The sequence below is a fragment of the Podarcis vaucheri genome, assembly GCF_965113315.1.
Source record: "Podarcis vaucheri genome assembly, chromosome: 4".
In the NCBI taxonomy this organism is placed as follows: Eukaryota; Metazoa; Chordata; class Lepidosauria; order Squamata; family Lacertidae; genus Podarcis; species Podarcis vaucheri.
In genome coordinates, this window is record NC_138762.1 from 81,289,844 (window position 1) to 81,311,978 (window position 22,135).

The 22,135-nt window shown below is 43.7% G+C and overlaps 2 protein-coding genes and 1 long non-coding RNA gene across 7 annotated transcripts in view; 1 reads left to right on the plus strand and 2 right to left on the minus strand.

Annotated features, from left to right (window-relative positions):
• Positions 1-9,260, minus strand: part of SEPTIN10 (septin 10) — a 50,603-nt gene extending 41,343 nt beyond the window's left edge. For 2 of the 5 annotated variants that reach the window (XM_082218724.1, XM_082218723.1), the window contains exons 1-2: positions 9,110-9,257; positions 3,622-3,690 (exon numbers count right to left, since the gene is read on the minus strand). In XM_082218724.1, coding sequence (XP_082074850.1) covers positions 3,622-3,690; positions 9,110-9,139 — 99 coding nt within the window. In that variant the 5' untranslated portion in view covers positions 9,140-9,257. Of the gene's footprint in view, positions 1-3,621; positions 3,691-9,109 lie in introns of all 5 variants that reach the window. The other 3 variants (XM_082218713.1, XM_082218712.1, XM_082218714.1) reach the window with 3 other exon arrangements.
• On the minus strand, positions 4,342-5,912 carry LOC309530239. The gene is made up of 3 exons (XR_014218715.1): positions 5,877-5,912; positions 5,457-5,558; positions 4,342-5,228 (listed from the first exon to the last, which is right to left on the minus strand). It is a non-coding gene; the product is annotated as an uncharacterized lncRNA (long non-coding RNA).
• A 270-nt stretch (positions 9,261-9,530) lies between the features above and the next one.
• On the plus strand, positions 9,531-16,869 carry SOWAHC (sosondowah ankyrin repeat domain family member C). The gene has a single exon (XM_082218725.1). The coding sequence runs from the start codon at positions 9,889-9,891 to the stop codon at positions 11,407-11,409; it is 1,521 nt and encodes a 506-aa protein (XP_082074851.1). The 5' UTR covers positions 9,531-9,888; the 3' UTR covers positions 11,410-16,869.
• The last annotated feature ends 5,266 nt before the right edge of the window (positions 16,870-22,135 follow it).

A 22,135-nucleotide genomic window follows, 5' to 3' on the forward strand; every position in this document is an offset into this window, starting at 1 on the left:
ATCGGGATATAAGATTGCAATGTTTTTATAACTACCAGTGATTCATTGCCAAGCTTTTTAATTAAAAAAAATACAAGCAAATAAATAACCATCATGAAATATACAAAAATAACCTGCCTGACCCATCCCAAGCTCCTGAATAAAAAAAATGCAATTGTTAGCCAAGAACAGAACCAATAAATGCATACCAAATCTCACTAAAAATTATTGTCTTTTGTTGTCCATTTAAAGCCTGTACTTGTTTGGTAAGTTTTTCCCTTGGAGCAATGGGCCAAATTTGTTGCTGCCAACAGGCTATTGATAAATTGTGCAAGCTCTTCCATTTGCATGCAACTAGTTGCCTCACTGCCACCAATAAAGATGTCATAAGCTCTTTATGTAGCAAGTCTCCATTCTTCCAATCAGAGCTAATTGTGGGGCACAAAGGGCTGACTGTTGAGTCACTGTGCTAATCTCCTGAAAGATGTTTATAGCTTCACATAATCACTAAATGTGGTAGAATGGTCCAATCGGACCACATTCCCTTCAGCAGAATGATGGGGCTGATTTTACTGCACCTCTGTGGTGTCAGGAACCATCTATGAAAGAGCTTAAAAGTTGTTTCTCTAGTTTTAGCCAATATCAGCAATAGAGCTTTTTCAGCTCACACATCACAAAGGTCTAACCACTGCAGTTCCTTCTCAAAGTCAGATACTATCTATGAAAGACACACCCCAAAGACAATCAAGGAGAGAGGGAAGCAAGGTTGGTGGGAGATGGGGCTTTGTGAGAGTTTCAAGGGCCAAACAGGGAGGGCCGAAGGGCCTGAGGGTCACCATCTCTGATCTAGCTGCAAGGAAGAGGAAAACCTAAAAGAAGGGTACAGGAGTCAATACCCATTTTTTAAAAAACTTTGTGCCACTCTGAACTTTGTTTTTTAAGAAAAAATACAGACGTCAAATGGAAGTCAAATGGAATCCATTCCAGAAGTCTATCTGACTTCCAAAATGTCTGGGAACCAATACGTGGCTTCTGATTGGCTGCAGGAAACTCCTGCAGCCAATCAGAAGCTTCAGAAGCTCTCCCAGACGTTCGGCTTCCAAAAGAACGTTCAGAAACCGAAACAATCACTTCCGGCTTTCGATCGTTCGGGAGCCAAAACGTTCGGCAATTAAGCCATTTGAATAACAAGGTACGACTGTACTGCTATTCCCCACAACAGACCCAGGCTTCTCTACCCGCCATGCACAGAGAAGTAAGAGGCTGCTCTCTCACTTAACATTGGACTTTGGGGACACCTTGGAAAGGCACTCGTGCATCTGCTTTCCTTGAAGATCAGCACAAAGTGCGACAAATCCCCTTTCCCTTCTCTGCCTCATCTGCACATGCAGATAGTTTCAGGAAGAAGCAAGGGCGGAATGCATTGGGAATCCTAGTGAGCTGCTTTTCCAACATCTCGTGCAAACAAGATGCTAACCCCTTCCCTTTCCTTAAGCCTCTATACATGCAGAGGACAGAAAAGTGGCCTGTTGTGCCCCTTCCACATCTGGCACTGTCAAAAATCCCTCCCCCTCCAAGTTATTTGCAACATGTGCCAAACTAAAGAGTGGTGATCTTTGTGCTGGGAGCCAGGGCGCAAGTGGCTGCCGGAGGGGAGTGGTTACTACAGCTGACTCAATTTGTAGACTCCTGCTAGTACAGCACTGGGGAAGTTGAAAGAAGATCTATACCATCTTGATCAGCGTACATATCTGATACACAAAAATATACAGCATATCACACACTACTTTCCCAAGTGACCTTTAAAACCATGATAAAGAGCCACTTTCACTCATAAAAATAAGCCAGGAATTCTGGCTTATTGCGATTTGCAAAACTAAAAAAAAACCAAGTAGTATAAACACCAACAACTGGGAAACACTGGCGTGCAAGAGCTCCAGTTGGAGAACAGCCTTTACCAAAGGTGCCATGCACTCTGAAAACACTGAAACTCAGAACGAAAGAGAGAAACGTGCTAAGAGGAAGGCACGTTTGGCAAACCCTCACCCTGATCAACTCCTGCCTGGAAACCTATGTCCACACTGAGAAAGGACGTGTGGATCCAGAATTGGCCTCCACAGTCACTTACAGACTCAACTGTTAAGATTGTGTTCATGGAAGACAATCTTACTTGGCTACAAATGATCGTGGGATACTGCCTGCTTCTTCCTGCTTAATTTGTTTATGGCGCAAGCTGCATAAACAACCCAGGAAGGCTTCCCATTACTGTATGTCTGAACTGGGAATCCCTAATAAGCCATGATTAGCAAGCCAACAAACCATGACTTAAGACTGCCTAGCAACTGTAGCTTTCTGGGGAGCAACAAGCCACTATATCTGGCTCAGACATGACAGGAAGCAAGGGCTTCCTAATTTGTTTGACCTATGTGCACTGGGGGCTGAGTGAAATATTCACATTAAACTATGGTAAGTTTTTTAAGAAAAACAACTTACTATGACATGGCCAAATTGGAGTGGACAGCAACAAAATATATCAGATTCATCAGTAAAACCTTTACTGAAGTACTAGGAAAATTCCTATCTAACACAAGGAAGTGTGTGTTAGGTTTTCCTGTGTTGCAACTGTTTTCCTTTCTTTTTAGTGGGAGGCTAGTTTATCTGTTAGCAGACTACTTGGTGGAACCTTATCTAAGGTAAGTTTTTGTGGAAAGTAAAGATACTCTCATCAGTTCACAGACACATACTTTTAAATGTGCCTCCAGCTGTTCACTAATGTGTTTCAAATACAATTGTTACGTAATAAAAAGGTAAAGGTACCCCCTGACCGTTAGGTCCAGTCACTGATGACTCTGGGGTTGCAGCGGTCATCTCGCTTTATTGGCCGAGGGAGCCGGCGTTTGTCCGCAGACAGCTTCCAGGTCATGCGGCTATCATGACTAAGCCGCTTCTGGTGAACCAGAGCAGTGTACGGAAACGCCATTTACTTTCCCGCCAGAGTGGTACCTATTTATCTACTTGCACTTTGATGTGTTTTCGAACTGCTAGGTGGGCAGGAGCTGGGACCGAACAATGGGAGCTCACCCCGTCGTGGAGATTCGAACCACCAACCTTCTGATCAGCAAGCCCTAGGCTCTGTGGTTTAGACCACAGTGCCACCCGCATAATAGAGTCAAAAGCCACAATTAGATACACCCTACTATTAGTTCTTCTGGCTGCACAAACTAGTCAAAATTCTATCATCAAAACTGAATTATATCTTATATATTTTTGTTCAAATCTCTACTTTGCTGCACAGAACCACTATAATTCACACAGAGCATACCTTAGCAGGCTTCTATCATTCCTTCTGATATTAACAAGCCTTAAATACATTCATCATATGTTATCTATAATGGTAACAATTCACAGAGAGATAGTCGTGTTAGCTATGGTGCAATAAACCCATTGGAGTCTTATGGCACATTAAAGACTCACACATTTATAATGCTGCAAGTTTTAATCACTAAAAGATAATCACATTTATTATCTCATGCCATAATAAATGAACAAGCCTTTAAAGTTCCAGAGGACTGTTTGTTCTTTTTGTTCTAAAATGGTAATGTAAACTAAAATCCCCATAGAAACTTTTAATTGTTTACTCACCCTCCTTGCATCTTGATTATTTACTGGTTGATTAGAGGGTGCTCTTATTCCGATATCAGATTGATAGCGCTGGGGGGGAAATAAGAAAAACGGTTAAAAAAAAAAGAAATTAAAGAGAATATGTCAAATTAAAACAATGAGGTAAGGAAAACAAGTCTGATGAAAGTAAAGTTTGACTTGCTTGATTGATTAATTGGCTAAATGTACATACGAATAAAAACAATTATTTCTGAATTGTTTTTTGTTTTTGTTTTCAGATGATGTTCACACATTGTAGTAGACATCATCTTAGAAGCCACACTCCTATGTGTGAATGAGAAAGAAGCAAGATGGTTTTTGCCATCTCCCATTTGAAAATACAGTGGTGCCCCGCAAGACGAATGCCTCGCAAGACGGAAAACCCGCTAGACGGAAGGTTTTTCCGTTTTTCAGCTGCTTCGCAAGACGACTTTCCCTATGGGCTTGCTTTGCAAGATGAAAACGTCTTGCGAGTGTTCCGATTCCCCCCCCGCTTCCCCCCTTTTTCTAAGCCGCTAAGCCGCTAATAGCCTTTTAGCCGCTAATCCGCTAAGCCTTTAATAGCCGCTAAGCCTTTAATAGCCGCTAAACCGCTAATAGCGCTAATCCGCTAATAGGGTTGCTTCGCAAGACGAAAAAACCGCTAGACGAAGAGACTCGCGGAACGGATTAATTTTGTCTTGCGAGGCACCACTGTAGCATGCTCCAAACAAACCATAGCTAACCATAGTTTATAAGTTTGCATGGCACAACACTTGGTTAAGCAAAAATAGAAGTGAATGCCACGTTGAAGGCCCACTTTGTCTTGTTCTCATCAGAAAAAAAATAGCAGTATATGGGAATCTGCCCCACAGAACACTTGGCAAGACACTTATAAGTAGACCTGCCTAGAATTGCACTCAGAATTATTTTGGAGGTTTCCAGCATGAAGAAGGCAAGAGCCAAGACAGAACTGAAGATGCAGCTTTGCAATTCCACAGGAAGCCAAATTGTATTGTCATTTCTACAGAATATCCAGTTTTGAACCCAACAGACTTATTATGAACAGCTTTATCTTTCTAAATTCGCAGAACCGACGTAATAATCGCAGCAACAGAAAACCACTAACATATTGCTCAGAACGTCTTTGTAATATGACACCAACTTCATTCTGGAATCAGCACCACTGATAATATCTGAAAAGCCAAAGACCAAGGTTCAAATAAAATAAGCTAACGTTTTATATGAATCAAGAGACCACCTCAAAAGTAGCATTACATGATGCACTACGTGCCATTTCACCTAAATCTTCTGGTATTGAAAACCTCTAGAAGTAAATATTTCCCTTCTTTTCAAAGGTCCTTCTATAACAGTGCAGCCCTATATATGTTTATACAGAGGTATGTCCCACTACAGTCATAGTGCCAACCTATGTGTGTCTGGACAGAACACCATTGTGATCAATGGTGCTTGCTCTTTAACAGTGTGTATAGGATTGCCACCACAATGCAGTTCACTCCTAGGTAAGTGTCCATAGGATTTCAACCTAAAGGTCACTTCTTGTATGCAGCGTGGCTGGGCTTCCCCCCTCCTCCCATGTACAGTGGTACCTCAGGTTACATACGCTTCAGGTTACAGGCTCCGCTAACCCAGAAATAGTGCTTCAGGTTAAAAACTTTGCTTCAGGATGAGAACAGAAATCGTGCTTCGGCGGTGCGGCAGCAGCGGGAGGCCCAATTTGCTAAAGTGTTGCTTCAGGTTAAGAACAGTTTCAGGTTAAGAACGGACCTCCATAACGAATTAAGTACTTAACCCAAGGTACCATTGTATTAGAAAACCAAAAGGCAGCAAGGTTGCCTGCCTAGCCAACCATCAAGGAGGAACAATATATCAGCAAACCCACCTTGTTCTCTGGAGTCTATTTCATAATACAGTGGTGCCTCGCAAGACAAAAAGAATCCGTTCTGTGATTCTCTTCGTCTAGCAGTTTTTTCGTCTTGCGAAGCAAGCCCATTGACGGATTAGCGGATTAGCGCTATTAGCGGCTTATCTGCTGATCGGATCAGCTGATAAACGGCTTAGAAAAAGGGGGGGAGGGAAAAAACCCAGCAGGAACTTGCAAGACATTGTCGTCTTGCGAAGCAAGCCCATAGGAAATTCATCTTGCGAAGCACCTCCAAAACGGAAAACTCTTTCGTCTAGCGAGTTTTCCGTCTTGCGAGGCATTCGTCTTGCGGGGCACCACTGTACAGCCAAACCTGATTTCTAGGCATTAGGGCATGTTAGACAATGCTAATACAGTAAAAGCAAACATCCCCCACCCCTGCTACTCACACCAACTCTAAAAAATAACAGTTAAGAAAAAAGTTCTGCAGAACTAAGTTTGACAGGAGTGAGCATGAACAGACGGAAATGCATATATAAACAACAGGATGTCATTACACAGCCAAATGTCTTGATGCAAGTATTCTTCACTTCACAACAATGCTGAAACACTCATATCAAAAGTACCAAGTGGTTTATTTCCCGGTGTTCCTGAACTTCTGCCAAAGAGGATACTTGCAGTTGCAAGTTTTAATCAGGAAACTAAGTGACTCAGTGTCTGCTAGAGATAATAAAATTACCAAATACTTTAGCAGCATCTAAATAGCCAGGCAGCAAATAAATATTATAATTTTGGTATTATGAATGGAAATATAGTTATTGTCTTTACAGAGCACATGACATCTAGCATAAGCAACTGCAGAAGATAAACAAAAAACTAGCAATAATTTGTCCTGCACAACAGAGACAAAGGATTATTATTGTATCATCTACTTTTTCTAATGGGTGAAAAGTGGATTCACACTGATGGGCCTACCCCAATACACAGACAGAAACTTGTTGACATAACAAAAAACTACTTACAACTACATTTCTAAAGAAGAATTTGAGTCTAGACTTAGAACGATAAGCAGTTCTGACACTGCTTTGTTACTCCACGCTGTCCTTTTCAAATTGGCACCAGTTAGTCATCTCAGGGGCGGAGTGGCTACACAGGGCCAGTATAATTGCATGGAGCTGGAGCTGAGTCAAAGATGAACTCAATATATGTATTCTAAATGCTGCCAGGACTCCAGATATAAAAATGCCTTCTTTGTTTGTGTCCTCTCGTAATGGACTAAATTATACCGTCTTGGTTTCTCACACCAGAACAGTGTCCAATTGGGACAGCATCTGTGTCTTCAAAATGGATTTTCACAGAATAGTTCACAAAAAAATATTTTGTTATATTACATGCTTGGAACTGGGGCACAATCCCACTGGATATTCAATTATGCTGGAAGCAGATTTAACACCTCCCTTTGTTTTATGTATAATAGTACTTCATAACAATTTATTGTTATTCTCAGTTGAATGGAAATTAAAGCGTGTCAGAGCTGAAGCCTTAAGCGTACTGACCTAAGCATAATGCAGTGCTGACATGTTCCTTACTTTGCATTGCATTAATGGCATTAATTTGCTGTGCACTAACGGGTTCTCAAATGAATAATTACATGCAGAATACTGCCAAATCAGACAGAGTCCATGACTGAGAATGGTGATCATCTAAACAACTTTGAAACAAGTCAGGTAAAAAAACCAGTGTGATTACCACTCCCTATGGCATGATTTCAATGCACAGAAATCCTTCCAAGCATCATTCCTATATTTGATTAACGCAGATATTTTTAGGACTACCCACTGACTAAAAATTATAATATGCAATCCCACCTGCCATTGAACTCAATGTGTTCTGACTAGATGTGATTTTTGCTTTAGGTGAGATACCTGGAACGTAGCCCCCGCGTCAGTTGCTGGCTTACTGTCTCATACTTTCACAACGCCATATTCATTTTTATAAAATAAGGGGACACTTCAGTCCTTTTCGTTGACTGGTGCTCTGGTGCTGCCCGGATATCATGGTGAGCTGATGCTCCCACACTGACCCTCTGAGTTGCAGGTTATCAGGCCTCCTGCTTCTCCCAGTCATTCCATTCCTCACACGTTCCTCCCTGTAGTTTTCAGCTCCAAACTTTACTCAAAGGAAACTTCACTATGTTCAATGAATCCTGCTACCAATTAAGTTGACATGGAAGTTAGTAGTTTGGATGAATTCACCTTAATAAACTCTCCAGGCAAGAAGTCGTAGAGAAGGAGAGCTCAGGCAATCTCACAGGGAGCAACTGGTAGAAGTTATAACCAGAGGATTTCATGAATGGATGAGAAATGCAGATTTGTGAAAACAGTACAAGTGCTCAGGCCAGGGGTGGAGGGCCTTTCTCAGATCAAGAGCTGCATTCCCTTCTGGGCATCTTTCTGGGGGCCACACTGCCAGTGGTAGGCAGGGCCAGAAACAAAAGTAGGCACAGCAGCAAAGGCAAATTTTTAAGCTTGTACAGCAGGCTGGTTTTGACAAACGCACACACCCCTGTCGTTCACCTAGGCAAAAGGTATTATCAGAATTAAGCAGATGTTCCTGTCAAGAAAAAGAAAACAGCCAAGGAGGATGTAATGCAGAGCCAGTGAGGAACATGGGCTGGGAGGGAAGGGTAGCTCGGGAATGTCCCAAAGGCAGATGGAAGGGCCAGAGAGCTTCCCCACCCTTGTGCTAAGGTATTTCATGGAAACTAAAGTGCAACCAGAACTTGCATGTGATGGAGCAAGCTCAGCTGTAGTCCAGGAAAGCTGATGCCACAACAAAACTGGTAGTCTTTAATGTACCACAGAACTCGTTTCGGAGAAACTTGCTTGAGAAAGCAAAAAACGGCACAATTTATAATAAGAAGCAAAGATAAAAAATTATTATAACTACCTTGCACCATTATATGACTACACCTGAATGCAATTCAACACACACTAGACTTGCCTACAAGGTCTATGGAAGCGGGTAGGGCCTCCCAGTAAAAATGCATAGGCTCAGCCTGCTTGTGGATAGTTGGCTATGACGTTATTCCTATTTTCGTTTTCATGAGGTCACTGGGAGACGGTAAGGGGCTTTCGATTCTCAGTGAAGAAGCCAGTTGTCCTTTGCGTGGTAGGAGGAGGGGTGGGGGTGGCCCGATACCTTATGCCTTTTACTGGCAAGCACGAGGAACGGAGCACAACCATAATGGAAGGGATCGACGGGGGTGAGAGGGCAAAAAAGGAGGAAGGGAGCCTACAGAATCCCACCACAAAGAAGGCAGGCGACGGGAGACGTTCGATAGCAGCTTGCAAGAAGAACCGTACATGCAGAGCTACCCAACTGAAAGCAACGGATTGAGTCGCGCCAAAAATCCGTCCGGAATTGCACTTTTTTCTCCTCCCCCCCAAAAAAAAAATTAACCCCACCCCAAGCCCCCCTCTTTTCTCTACGCGCGAGGAAGCCCACCAGGACGAAGCATGCATGGGATCCCAGCCCCAGAAGCGCCACTGGGGGTCTGCATCCTTGCCACCCACCCATCCCGCGCTAGGTAAAAGCCGCTCTTACCATCTGCCGGGCCAGGTCGGAGGAAGCCATGGCAAGAGGGGAGGGGTCACCGCGCGCCAGAGAGAGAAGAAAGGAGGAGGGAACGCAGGAGCTGCAACTCCCAATCCCAGCAGCTGGAATGCAGCCGGCGGTGAGGAGCCGCCTGGCGAGCGGAGGGGAGGGGAGAACGCTCCGCCAATCACGACCCGAGACGAGGAGAGATGCTGAAAAGTCCACCAATAGCAAGTCGGGAGAAGGCGGAGGCGGAGCGGTGAGTCTGCTGTCAACGGGAGAAATTAAAAAGGGCTGGGCGCGGCACCAGGACGGGGCGTGCCCCGCCTGTGCGCGGGCGCGGGCGCTCTCTTTCTCCCGCCCCTCCCTCTCTCAGAAATAGGGGGGCGGAGCCAGAAGCTTTCTCGAGCCGAGATTCATTAACTTACAGTAACAGCCCCTCCCTCCAGAGGGCCGCGCCGCCCGCTCGGACTCCTCCTCCTCCGAATTTAAACTGTGCCGGTAGGCGCCGCCCTCGCTCCCCCTCAGGCTGGCGTCACGTGAGGGAGGCGGCGAGCGCCTCGAAGGGGTATAATGCCAGGGAGCGGCGAGGACGACGACGACAACGACGTCGCGGACGTCGGCGCCGTGATTTGAGCCTGGCGACGCCGCCTCAGGAGCCCTGAGGGAAATGTTAGCGACGATGCCATGGGGCAGCGCGAGGAGGAGGAGGGAGGAGGCGACCGCGCGCTGAGCCTTCTTCTTCACTTCGCTGCCCGGCGGCGGCAGTTGGTTCCCAGCGCGCTCCGATGGCCGCGGCGGAGCCGAGCCAGGACGCCGTGCTTCAGTTCCTATCGGAGCGGGGAGGTCGCGCTCGCAACGCCGACCTGTTGGACCACTTCCGAGGCTACCTCAACTCCCCCGACCAGCAGCGCCGCTCGCGCGCCAGGGAGCGCTTCAAGGAGATGGTCAACGCCGTGGCCACCGTCAGACAGGAGCCCGGCTCCGGAGCCAAGTACGTGCAGCTGAGGAAAAAGTACCGGGTGGCCGCGGTCGCGGCCGCAGAGCCGGCTGAGGAAAGCGGGGGGGCCCGGCTGCCTCCTGAGCCTGGCGGAGAGGGCGAAGCTGCCCGGCGAGAAGCGGGGGAGCCCCAGGAGCAGGAGGAGAAGAAGAGCCTCCTTGTCGCTGTGGAGGAAAGCGGACCTCGGCAGCTTGAGGCGCCCGATGCCGCTGAGGCGCCTCAGGCGACCCCTGGAGGAGGAGGAGGAGGCGGCCAGGAGGGAAGAGAGGAGCAGGAAGACAACCGCTCTCAGCATGGGGAGCCAGAGCCGGGCAGCGGCGAGACCCCGCCTGAGGACGACTCCGCCGCCGCCGCCGCCTCAGGGGTGGCCCCCGCGGCGGCCCCCGCCCCCACCACGCCGCGTTGCGCGCGCAAGAACTTCCGCGAGCGGATGCTGGGCAGCTCCCCTCAGCTGAAGCGCGGCACTCGCGGGAGCCGCTCCGCCGCCGGCGGGGGGGACTCGGACAGCGCTTCGCTGGCGTCGTCTTCCGCGGAGGACGAGGGCGGCGGCGGCGGCTCGGTGGCCCTGGACCCCCTGGAGCACGCGTGGATGCTGTGCGCTTCGGACGGCCGCTGGGAGAGCCTGGAGGGCCTGCTGAGCTGCGAGCCGTCGCTGCTGTGCAAGCGGGACTTCGTCACGGGCTTCACGTGCGTGCACTGGGCCGCCAAGCACGGGCGCCACGAGCTGCTGGCGCTGCTGGTCAACTTCGCGCGGAGGCACCGGCTGCCCGTGGACGTGAACGCGCGCACCAGCGGGGGCTACACGGCGCTGCACCTGGCCGCCATGCACGGGCACCTGGAGGTGGTGAAGCTGCTGGTGGGCGCCTACGACGCCGACGTGGACGTGCGCGACTACAGCGGGCGCAAGGCCGCGCACTACCTGAGCCGCAGCACCGCCGACGAGGTGCGCAGCCTGGTGGGGGCCCTGCAGGACGAGGCCGACGGCGGGGCCACCAACGGCAGCGGGCGCTGGAGGCTCTCCAAGGTGCTGCCGGCCAACCTCATCTCCTATAAGCTCTCCCACCACCTCCTGCCCCACCACGGGGATGATGGGGAGGCGGGAGACGGGGCTGGAGCGCCCGGCAAGGGCAAAGAACTGAGCAGGAAAACCTCGGGCAGCGGGAGGATAAAACTCAACAAAATCCGCTTCCGGACCCAGATCATCCACACCACTCCTTCTTTCCGCGGGGACGCAGAGGAGGAAGGTCAAGAAGAAAGGACCCTGAAAGGCTCTTTCAAGCTCAGACCTAAGTCCAATGTGTTCGGGTAGAACAAGGAATGTTATTTCTTGCACCTAAATGGGGCAGCGTGTGTGGGTGGCTGGGTCTAATGCCACTTCCTTTGCCGGGATAGAGCTGCTTGAGGATAAATCTACCTGGGGCAATGCCTTTAATTGCTAGGCAGGCACTGGGCTAAGTAGGATAAATACAGAGTAGGACTTGAGGGCGTAAACAAACAGTAGCTAGTACTGTGGTTCTTGGCATTCTAATAACTCACCAAACTAACTGAAACACTATTTTGCTTTAACATTTGAGTTTTCAATATTTTTACTTGGATTAAGTTTTATGTCTGGTTACAGTCCCCGGAGCTGCTATTTCTGGAGGGTTTTTATGGTCCAGTTCTTACTGAGGTGCGTGTAGCTAGGCTGAACCTTTAAGGCTTGCATGTGATGAGGGCTTATTCGCCTACAAGCAAAATCTCTGCACATGGAAAACTACCATGTGAAGAAGGCAAAGCTTTAACTTTTCCTCTTGACAGCTTGTTTTCTCTGTGGAAGGATTTCAGTTTTAAAAATGAGTATGGAAGATTATTAATAACACAAGCTTTTGCTGAAGTGATATTACACAAGTTCATTCCACAATGAGAACTATATTTTAAAAGCCTGACTTGAGATCCTTAGCTAATGTAGGGTCATTTATTGGTGTTATACAGAGCGAAGAGAATGCAGGTGTGAGTGGCATTCATAGAAGCTAACTGAACAGACAGGAGTGCAGTTAAGCTTTTCCCATGCCTACCAATTCTTCCTTGGAAACCTCAATGTTACAAGTTTTCTCCTGGCCAGAAACAATTTCTGAGTCCAGATAGAAGGGAGTGGGAGTGTTACAATGCATAAGGGGCAAGGGAAACACAGTGCAGTGTTGGAAAATGCTGTGGTGCCTTCCTAACAACATATAGTTTAGCCCTAATGCTAAGGGGCAAGTGTTTAAGAATGCGTAGGTAAGAGTATGTATTCTAAAAAAAATTGCATGGCAACTACAGTACAAGCCGAGTTTGTGACTGAGAAGCACTGAAGTTGGTGGCCATTAATTTAGAGGGAAAGTGATTATACCTAAAGGTGCACCTTTTTATTTTTATTCCTTCGAGTTTTAAACATACTTTACCTGTTGAGTAAAGTTAGCCTTGGAAGTGCTAACAGTACCCAAAGGTAACTTGATTTTGTTGTGAGACGGCTCTCAGTAGCTATCTAGTTGAGGTGCAATTGAATATCCTTTAATTTGTTAAGTGATTAGTTGCAAAGTCAAGAGAGCGAGAGCCATGCTGATGTGTACTCAACGAGACTTTTCCTCAGTCAGTCAGCTCTAGAAAGGGCTTGTTTCATTATTGCCAATGGGAGACTGCTGCAGACTGATTTACTACAGAATCTTGCATGTTAGCTCCTAAGTGCAGGCAATGGTTGCCTGTACAGAAGACAGGTCTTGCAACCCACCTTTCTCTTCCTTCCCCTCTGCAGCCCCAGCAATCCCTCTTCCTCCCAAAAGAATCTTCAGTTCCACCAGATTTCAGGTGATTACTCTAGCCCAGTACTACACTTTCCACAGTGTTTAAGACCCTCCAGCCCTCTGGAGCAGTTTTTCAGGTAATGAAGGGGTAAAGAGATTGGTTGTGTGAGCTGCCTTCTACTTGTATGACCTCTGAACATGTCATTTGGGTTTATCTTGACGAAAAGTGCTAGTGCATTTAACCATTAATAATGAAAGACATGTTTTATTCAGAAGGTATGAGCAGGAGACATTCATAGCACTATAACAAAAAATTCCCATATAGTGATCTCTTTAAATGGATTCCCCTACACTTTGAAACTCACTTGCTGTGTGATCCAGAGATCAGGAGCAGCACAGGGACGCATGCTTACTGGTACACCAGTGGAAGCAGTACCTGTTGTCTTAAGTGTGCATATGAGAATAATTAGGGGTTTGATATGTCATTGCACCCCCAGTTACTGAATATGAAATGTTGTCATGTTTGCAGGCTTATGCGCATCAAGTACAATGGATAACGCATGGAAATCTTAAGAGCACATGGATTGTGCTTGCTGGAGCCTGTTACAAAATGTCTTGGAAGCTTTCTTATGTCTTCCTTGGCAAGAAAGTTACTTAACAGTTCCCTCTTTTGAACAGGGAATAAATGTGTTGTAGAAAAGCACCAACGAAACTTTATAGCTTGAAACTTGAAAAAAAATTGCTTTAAAAAATACTAAGAATAATATTTGTGGGGAAGTTCCTAATGTCAACTGTTCCAAAGCCAACAGTTCTAGCGAAACATGAATAAGAGATCTGTGGTATTAGCACTTTCTCTTCAACAATAAGGATATTGGGGCTGGACCTCTGATGCTGCTGAAATGAATATAAAAGTCAAAATGCTGCCAAGTAAATGCTAAAGCATGTTTCTCAGATTTTCAGATACTTTGGAACTGTTAATTTTAAACACTGATCTAAGGGAAATAGAAGCAGTTTTTAAAGCATGGAATATGAACAGTACTGTTTATGAAAGCAGCTTTGGATGTTACCATGTGAGGTTCCATAAACCACAGTAGTTGTGCAAGGCCTCTTACTGTGCCATTTTAGATGTTTTGCTAAGGAGAGTGTGTATTTAAGCTAACACTTTCTCTCTCTTCACAACTTACTCTTTGGCAGAAGCATAACAAGAGGCAATGTGCAAATTCTTTGCAGCTTGCATATCCACTTGAATTAATATCTGAAACTTCTGAGTAACCTCTTCAGTAACTGCAGCTTTAACTTGATAGACTGTATAAATCCAAGCAATGCACAGGGTACATATAAATAGGTATATGAAAAACTTTTGAGTTGAACGTTTTTTATTATATTATTCCAAAAAGTCAGTGATAGGAGTCACTGGCAGAGGAAGGGGGGTGCAGCTCTCCCTGGGTGTCATCCCTGGGGGGTGTGACATTGGCTTGAGTGGCACCCCCTGGGGAGCTTGCCACAGGCACCCCCCTGTGGGACGCTCACTGCAGGCACTGTCATGCCACCCCCGTGGGCAGCTTGCCCCGCCCCGGGGTGCGCTGCTCCGGGTACCAGAGCAGCTAGATCTGCCTGTGATAGGAGTCTGACAAAAGTTATGAAGTCAAACTACTTACAAACATGCCATTGATACTGGCCTCATTTGTTAGCATGTAGTGCTAAGCCAAATTATGGGTTAGAATGAATAAGCAGGCATGCTGGTACACGGTGAGAAAAACACAGCCACTTTGTTCCTGCTGCTGTCATGCTACTGGGGCTAAGCCATGGTTTGGCTTAGCATTGTATCCCAACCTGGGATTGTGGTTTGACCTATAAACAAAGCCCTAGTAGTAAGCCAATACCAAACCTTGGTCATGGTTTGCTTGAAGCGAGGTAAGCCATGAGACCGGGTTCAACTCAAACATAAAGCCAAGTCATGACTCTGCTCCAAATTATATGGGAGTAACAAAGTGGCAAATGATTTTCTCACCATATACCAACTAACTTGCTTGTTCACACTAAATCATTTGGTTTGTATTATGCATGAATGAGGCCACTGTCTAAAATCCTTACTGTAAGAAACTGAATGATGAAGAACAACTTATTGTACAAGCCTCTTCTGTATGCACACAAGCTAGAACAAATGCAAAGGCAGTATCAGTTTTAATTTGTAAGCTATAATTACATGTGCCTTTTGTAAAACAAAGCAAACTACAGAAGAAAGGAGTGTATTGAGCACTTCCACTCACATTTCAATAGGAAGGATGCCAGTGGTGTCTCTATCTTTCTGCCAACATGTAACTTATTGTAGCAAAAGAAATGTTCCAAAGTGTCACTCTGCACGACAGCACTAGATGTTTAATCTTTGTAGCAAAGAATACAGAGTTTGACAATTCTGCAGTGCAGAATACTGTCTGAAGTAGAATATCCTTGCAGATTTCTTTAAAATAACCTGAATATTGCTAACTTCAACTTTCCTGTATGATCTCTAAGAGGAATATGTTCCATACCATTCTATTTTTAAATGTTGACTGTCTGCCATATTTAAAGTACTGGTATAGCTGTCACAATGTTGTATTTTTATAGGTACTGTATTTAAATGTTGATCTAAGAGTTAAATACAAAAACTTGCATATACTGTTAGTCTTTAGTTTTGGATTATAGAGATTTTTAAACTTTTAGATTCTTGGAATGTTGTTACTTACGGTACTATAGCAATTTAAACAACTTTGTTCACTAGCTAAGGGCTCAGTCATAAACTAGTGATACAATAATTGGTAGATATTATGTGAAACTGCATCATAGTGTACAATTCCAAAAGTTTACTAGTAAAAATGATTAAGTGCAACAGTTTGATTCTAAACACTAACTTAATACTGTGGGGCTTTCTTGTTACAGTGTGTCCCTTCTCCCACAACTGTCACAGGGTAATTTCTGGTGAAGAACTGGCTTTTGGTGTCATAGTATTGGGGTTTCTATTTCTATGGCTGTGTTTGGACATAACACTAAGTCACAACTTAAGCTTTTTTTAAATCATACTGCTCCCAATTTGCATCTCCCTTAGTTGTGTGGGTAACAAACCACAGATCAGCCAGCTTGATATTATATCTACACCAGCATTCATGGTTTGTTTTTTCTCCTAATGCTTCATACATGTGCTGGCTCAGATGCAATGCTAAGCCTGCTGCTCAGTGGTTTGTTAACCAGTCAGTTAAGGGAGGACTAAAGAAGGAACACTGCATTCTGCTCCTGTTCAGTGGGGTTAGACAAATCCTATTTGGGAGCCTAGTAATACAGCTGAGTACAGCTGAATTATGGGTGGAAGATGCACATGAGGATTCTTCCCTTTTTTGTAGTATGTTCAACAGAATTCACTCAGATTGACTTCAGAATTAAATTGCACAAATAATGTAGAACACTGGCAAAGTTCCACTTCAGACATATTCTATATTTACAGGTTGCCAGCATATAATTTACTTTCCCATTAAATTAAACTTTCTTACCTATTGACTTCACATTCCCTCTAGTCACTGCATTTTAAAAGTGTTTCTTCAGATCAAATGCTTCTGCTGAAGAAAACAGTTGTATTGTATTGGTGTTTGTGGCTTTACTGGTACACCAACACTTAAATGTTGTACAGAACATGTCACTGGGTATGGGGTGGTACAAAATTGGAGTCTAACCTTAATAAAAAGGGTACACATTTAAGCTATCTCTTTCTGATTGAAGTGTGAAATGATAATAGAGTTGCAATCTAATGTCTGCTAACTTGGCAAGTCCCAACAAAATCATTGGGATTTTATTCTAAACAAGCATGTACAGAACTAGATTGTTGTTATTCTTACCTCGTACCTGAATCCTTTGTGGTATAATTGTCTCTAAAACTATTGGTGAAAACAAATTTTAATATGTGCCTGGATGAATGGTTGAGTGAAGAATCACTGTAAAAACATCACTTTCAATGAAATAAAATGTCATGGTTCTTTTTATTGTGGAGTTATGCTTGTATTGTGCCTACTCTTCTAATAATGGTCTGCAGCAATGCTATAGTTGTGGGGATGGAAGAAAGACATTTGAGTTTTTATTGTAATAACCACATAGTACCAATTGCCTAGGCCACCTTTAGTGACATGCAATTTTGTACCAGTCACTCATCTGTGGATTATTTTGCATTCATAGCTCAGATCTGGGTTGGAGTATCCCAAACTGGATAAATTATGACCCCCCACATTCAATTAGGATATGCAAGGTGCTATTATTTTCATCATATCCATGTTTTTCTTTAGGTTAAGCATCCTATATGGAGCTTTTTGCTCAATGTCTGACAAGTCAACGTGTGGTGGGGTTTCACAACATGGCTCTAAGATTTGCTGATCTTGTTTCACAAATATGAGTCCCTCCCCTGCCACTGCCACCACCATTCTTGGATTATATTTGTTATGTATTTTTATTTAGAATTATTGAGTTGCTACTATCTATATACTTGGATCTCTTAATACTTAATTGTCTGTAAAGGTTAGAATGACATCTTTTCTCACCATTATTTGCTTCAGTTCTTTATAGACTCCTGTCAGTTCACACACAGGTCTGTAGTCTGCCCCTACATCATCTGTGATTAAGACAAAGTATTCATTCAGTATACTGTAGTGTATCTGCATCACTAATGCACAATTGAAAGGAGCAACACTTCCTAAAGTGTATGTGTTCCATTCTGGTTTTCAGCATTCAAAAATTAGGTCACTGGCTTTAGATTCCCATGTACTGTTGAGTGCAAAATGGTTCAAGCAATTATTATTCAACATTTATAAAGTACAGTGCATGCATTAAAATGTTCAGTCTATCCCTACCCATAGACGTATCATAATACAATGAAAAAGGAAGAACAGAGAAAGGCAAGCACTGGAGCAACAGCTCCTTCACTGGCCAATGGATGGGACTAGGTTGGTCTCTTGCCATGATGATCTTCCTGAGATGCAGCAGGTGCAACTTCAGTCCCAAATCACCTGCCTGGAGGAAGAGCTCAGATTCAGCTCTGCAGTCCCAAGCAACTGGTAGATGGAGCAGTGTGTTCTTTCTAATTGGGGAAGAGGAAGCAAGCTCCTGGCAGCTGCTCCTTCATTGGCTAATGGATGGGTTAAAGTCTACTCTTGCCATTGAAATCTGTTGGGGAAGCTGTGTGTGCAGCTTGCCATTGACCCTTAGCACACTGGCTGGTGGCAGAAGCCAGAGTATGTCTCCCTTTAGTTCTGTAATCCTAAGGCAACATACATCCAAAAGCCACATTTAAGCATTAATTCTGTATTAAATAGAATGCATGAGTCACTGATGAAAAATGCAAGCATTTCCTAACATGCAGGCGATGAACAAGAGATGTTTGATATCCTAGCCAAAGGTTGAATAGCTTCCCATTATGTTAAAGGTCAACTTTATTAAATACGTGTGTGTGTGTGTGTGTGTGTGTGTGTAACCCTGATTAAGCTCTAATTCATTCTCCTGTAAATTTTACTGAAGAAAGCCACAAGAAAAACAGCTCCAGCTCACATACTTTCCTAATGAAACTATACAGTGTGTTTTAGTCAGCTGGCAACCTGGAAATTAGTCAAACCTGCTTGTCAAGAATATAGGAGTCTGACGTGCCATTGGCCTGATCTGGCTTGAGTCCGATGAGCAACCTGAATAGGCTTTTAATAGCAAGAAATTTAATTTTCTACCTGAGCTCTCAATAAATCTAATGGAATGAGTCCAGGGAGCTTTTTTCTCTTCCTTTTGTATATCATCCACATATACAATTTATCATGTTGCTGAACATTTATGAATATTATGTACTAATAATTTTGGCATCACAGATGTTAGGAAAATGAAACTAGTAGTAACATAGACTTCATCGTTCACATGTAAATAAATAGGATATGTGAAACTATGTACTGTTCTAACCTACTTTCTTTGCCAACGTCGGCTTGCATGTTTTCATCTTTTTCCTGCTACATGCTGTCTAAAAATACCTGTTTTTGTTTTTGTTTATCACCAATGATTCAATTACGTGTAGGTGGTAGGTGCTGGAAAACCAGGGAGAGGGAACATCAAAGGGAGAGGTTGTTGGAGAATGAAACAAAACTGAAATTCCCCTAAGTGCAGTTGTAAAAATCCCCACTAAGTAATCCATGGGAACTTTGTTGATAAGGGTTTATTAAGCACCTGGGTTTTCTTTCGTCTCTTGTCCTGCAGGCAACCGCATGTCCCAACTATTTTGATGATATAGGACTGCATTGCTAAACCACACACCAAAAAGGAACGTCCCAAAGGTGCATAGAAATTTATTTTAATAGAATCTTATGCCTGACATACTTTGAGTGTTGCTGCGTGTTCTGTAAGGAATTTCAGGCTGAATTGATTCCTTTTCTCTTTTCGTATTCTTTAGCTCTCAGCGAAGAATGGGTGTAGTGCAGTGGCGAATAGACTGACATACGAAAAAAGTACCTCCTAAAGCCTAATTTGCCTTATCTCCTATGTGGTCTGTGGCCTTACAACTAGATGGTGCACAGAAACTGCTTTGGAACAATTGAAAATACTATACAAATGTTAAATGTGATAATAATAATCAGCAAGTAGTTTTTGAAGATGATCCACCTGGGTTCAAAACATATGTTTTGTGTTGGATATTGGTAGCTTTTTCTGATTTAAAAAAAACACCATCCTGATCACATCTGGGATTTTGGGTGCATATGTACACATGAATCCTTATAAGAGCCATAACCGCCAACCCAATTTCCAGAACTAAGAATCAGCACTCTGCCTGTAAGAGTCTGGGAATATTTGAGGTCAGTAAATGAATACCAAAAAGCAGAAAAAAGAACACCGCTCATGTTCCAGACAGAAAGCATTTGCTGATATGTTGCAATTCTGAGCTGGAACATGCAAAGAGCACTCATATATAATATAGTTACTGGAATGTGTTGATTACGACTATTTGCTGTTCAGAAATCATTTTGTAAACTCACTGAAAAGGTCACAGCTCATCTTTCTTAAAAAATAAAATAAAAGGCAGGGATGGGGGGGTTGAAGCACAGTGTTGTTGTTTCTTAGTCCCTAGCCTGCAATTATTCCTTCTGCAGCAGCCTTAGCCAACCTGGTGTCTTCCATATATTTTAGACTACAGCTCTAAAGCACATCAGGGAATGATGAGAATTATGCTCTGAAACATCTGGTAGGCACAAGGTTGACAAAGGCTGTTCTGTACCAGAATGGCAACCTCTGACTATGACACTTCAGTCAAATGACATATTTTTGTTAGATTCCTCTGCCGTGTGCACAGGTTCTAAGTTGGCAGGCAAGTAAAGCATGGTTCCTCAAAGGCACAAAGTATAAAAACCAATGAGACACGCCATGTTGTTGTATGAGCTATTAATGCTATAAAAGACACATTTTTTTGTGGGCCATACTGTTAAATACTTATATAAAATCTAATTTGATGTCACATACCTAATATTTATTTATTATATACAAATATCAAATATGTTAATGCCTGGCATTTGAGAATGGCTGGAGGCAATCTGAAATCAAAATTTGTAAAGGAGAAGATGGTTAGGTAGCAATTTTGTGCCTTCTCTAGTATATATATTCTGTAAACTGACACATCAAATTACTGGCCTCCTATTGTATGGTGTTGTGTATATTATAATAATCATCATCTCCATCCATCCATCCATCCATCCATAACTGTAGAACAAAAGACAGTTGGCTCTTCAGGAGAGTAGCTGTTTTGGAATCAGTTGGCTGATGAACTCAACATGGTCTGAAGAACACTATTGCCTATTACTATGAATTGCCTTTGATTGCATTGTAGCTAGTCTTGGAATGGTGGAGCTAGCTGGTGGGAGTGAAACAGTGACACATACACAGCTTTTGTCCAGCTAGCATTTATATATCAAGGTGTTCTGATTTTCCACACCTTTTGTAAGCTCTTAAACCATAAATATGTGTGTGCTCTGAATTGGTACAATTATCTATTTGTATCGGGTACTATAGATACTACATGTGCATTTCCAATATTTATGAGAATTAAGACACTTTAGGATCATTTCAGCTGCCTAATAATGCTCACTGTTTGAAACCCCAAAATATTATAGGCAATCAACTTGGCCAAAGGATGGATATTCAAAATGATGCCATACCCCGCCCCGCCCCCCGACTGCTGAAATCTACCCTCAAAGGACTGGTCTTGTGTGATATTTGCATAGATGCTTCTTCAGAGATTCCCAGAATGTTATTTAAAGGTGTATAAAGCCAATCAATGCACATTCATTTGCATATTCACATAATTCTTCTTTGATTTGAAGTGACAGCTGAAGCTCAATCTCTCTTTTGTTTAAACTTATGAGAGAGGAGAGTTTATGGAGGGAAGCAGCACAATATTCCTCTCCAAAATAAAGCTGGGTCCCTCAGGGAAAGGCACACAAAGTTCTTAAGTAGATCTGTGATGGTTTGGGAGTATTCAAAAGAACAAGATTTGAGAAGCAGGCTTCAGCAGCCAGGTCCCTGCAGTTATTCAATAAACCCCAGATACACCCCATATGACAACACAGTGAACATTCAAAGCATGACCTGCTAGAATTAAACAGAAACAGGGGAAGGAAAACAAACCCATTGTTGTTTGAAAAGGTTTTGCATGTGAAAGCAATTCTGAATGCTATTATGGCCACAACAGCCCTTTGGGAAAGCTAAACAGAGTAGACAGCTGGTCAGAGTCACAGAACCATCAGCATGGGATCTGGCATCTCGCCCCCAACAGCTTTTAAATTAGATAAGCAAGCCTTAACTCTTAATCCATCGTCAATAAGCCCCAATCCCCCTGCACTGTTATTTCAGTGTTCAGTATGTGCTGGTGGAAGTATTCACAGAAAGGGCTTGTGTGTGTGTGTGTGTGCAAATTGCAAAAACAAAAAAGGTACTATTTGATTGACATTACTTTTTGTTTAGATTTATCTTGGGATAAACATTTTAAGAGCTCCTGTGGTCTGAACTACCTTCCCTAAATGATAGCCTGCAGTTACTGAGCCATAGAAGCTCTCTAATGTTTACAGTGAGGGTGATACCACATTTTGAATTTCTAAGGAACCTAGGTCAATGAAGTCCCCCTTGCTGTGAGCAACTTTAGTTTGCTTCCCCTCATAGTAGTGCAAAATGGTACAGAAAACACATCCCAAATGTGGGAAACCATTTCAGGAGTGCGGGAGTTGATTTTTCTCAGGAAAAAAA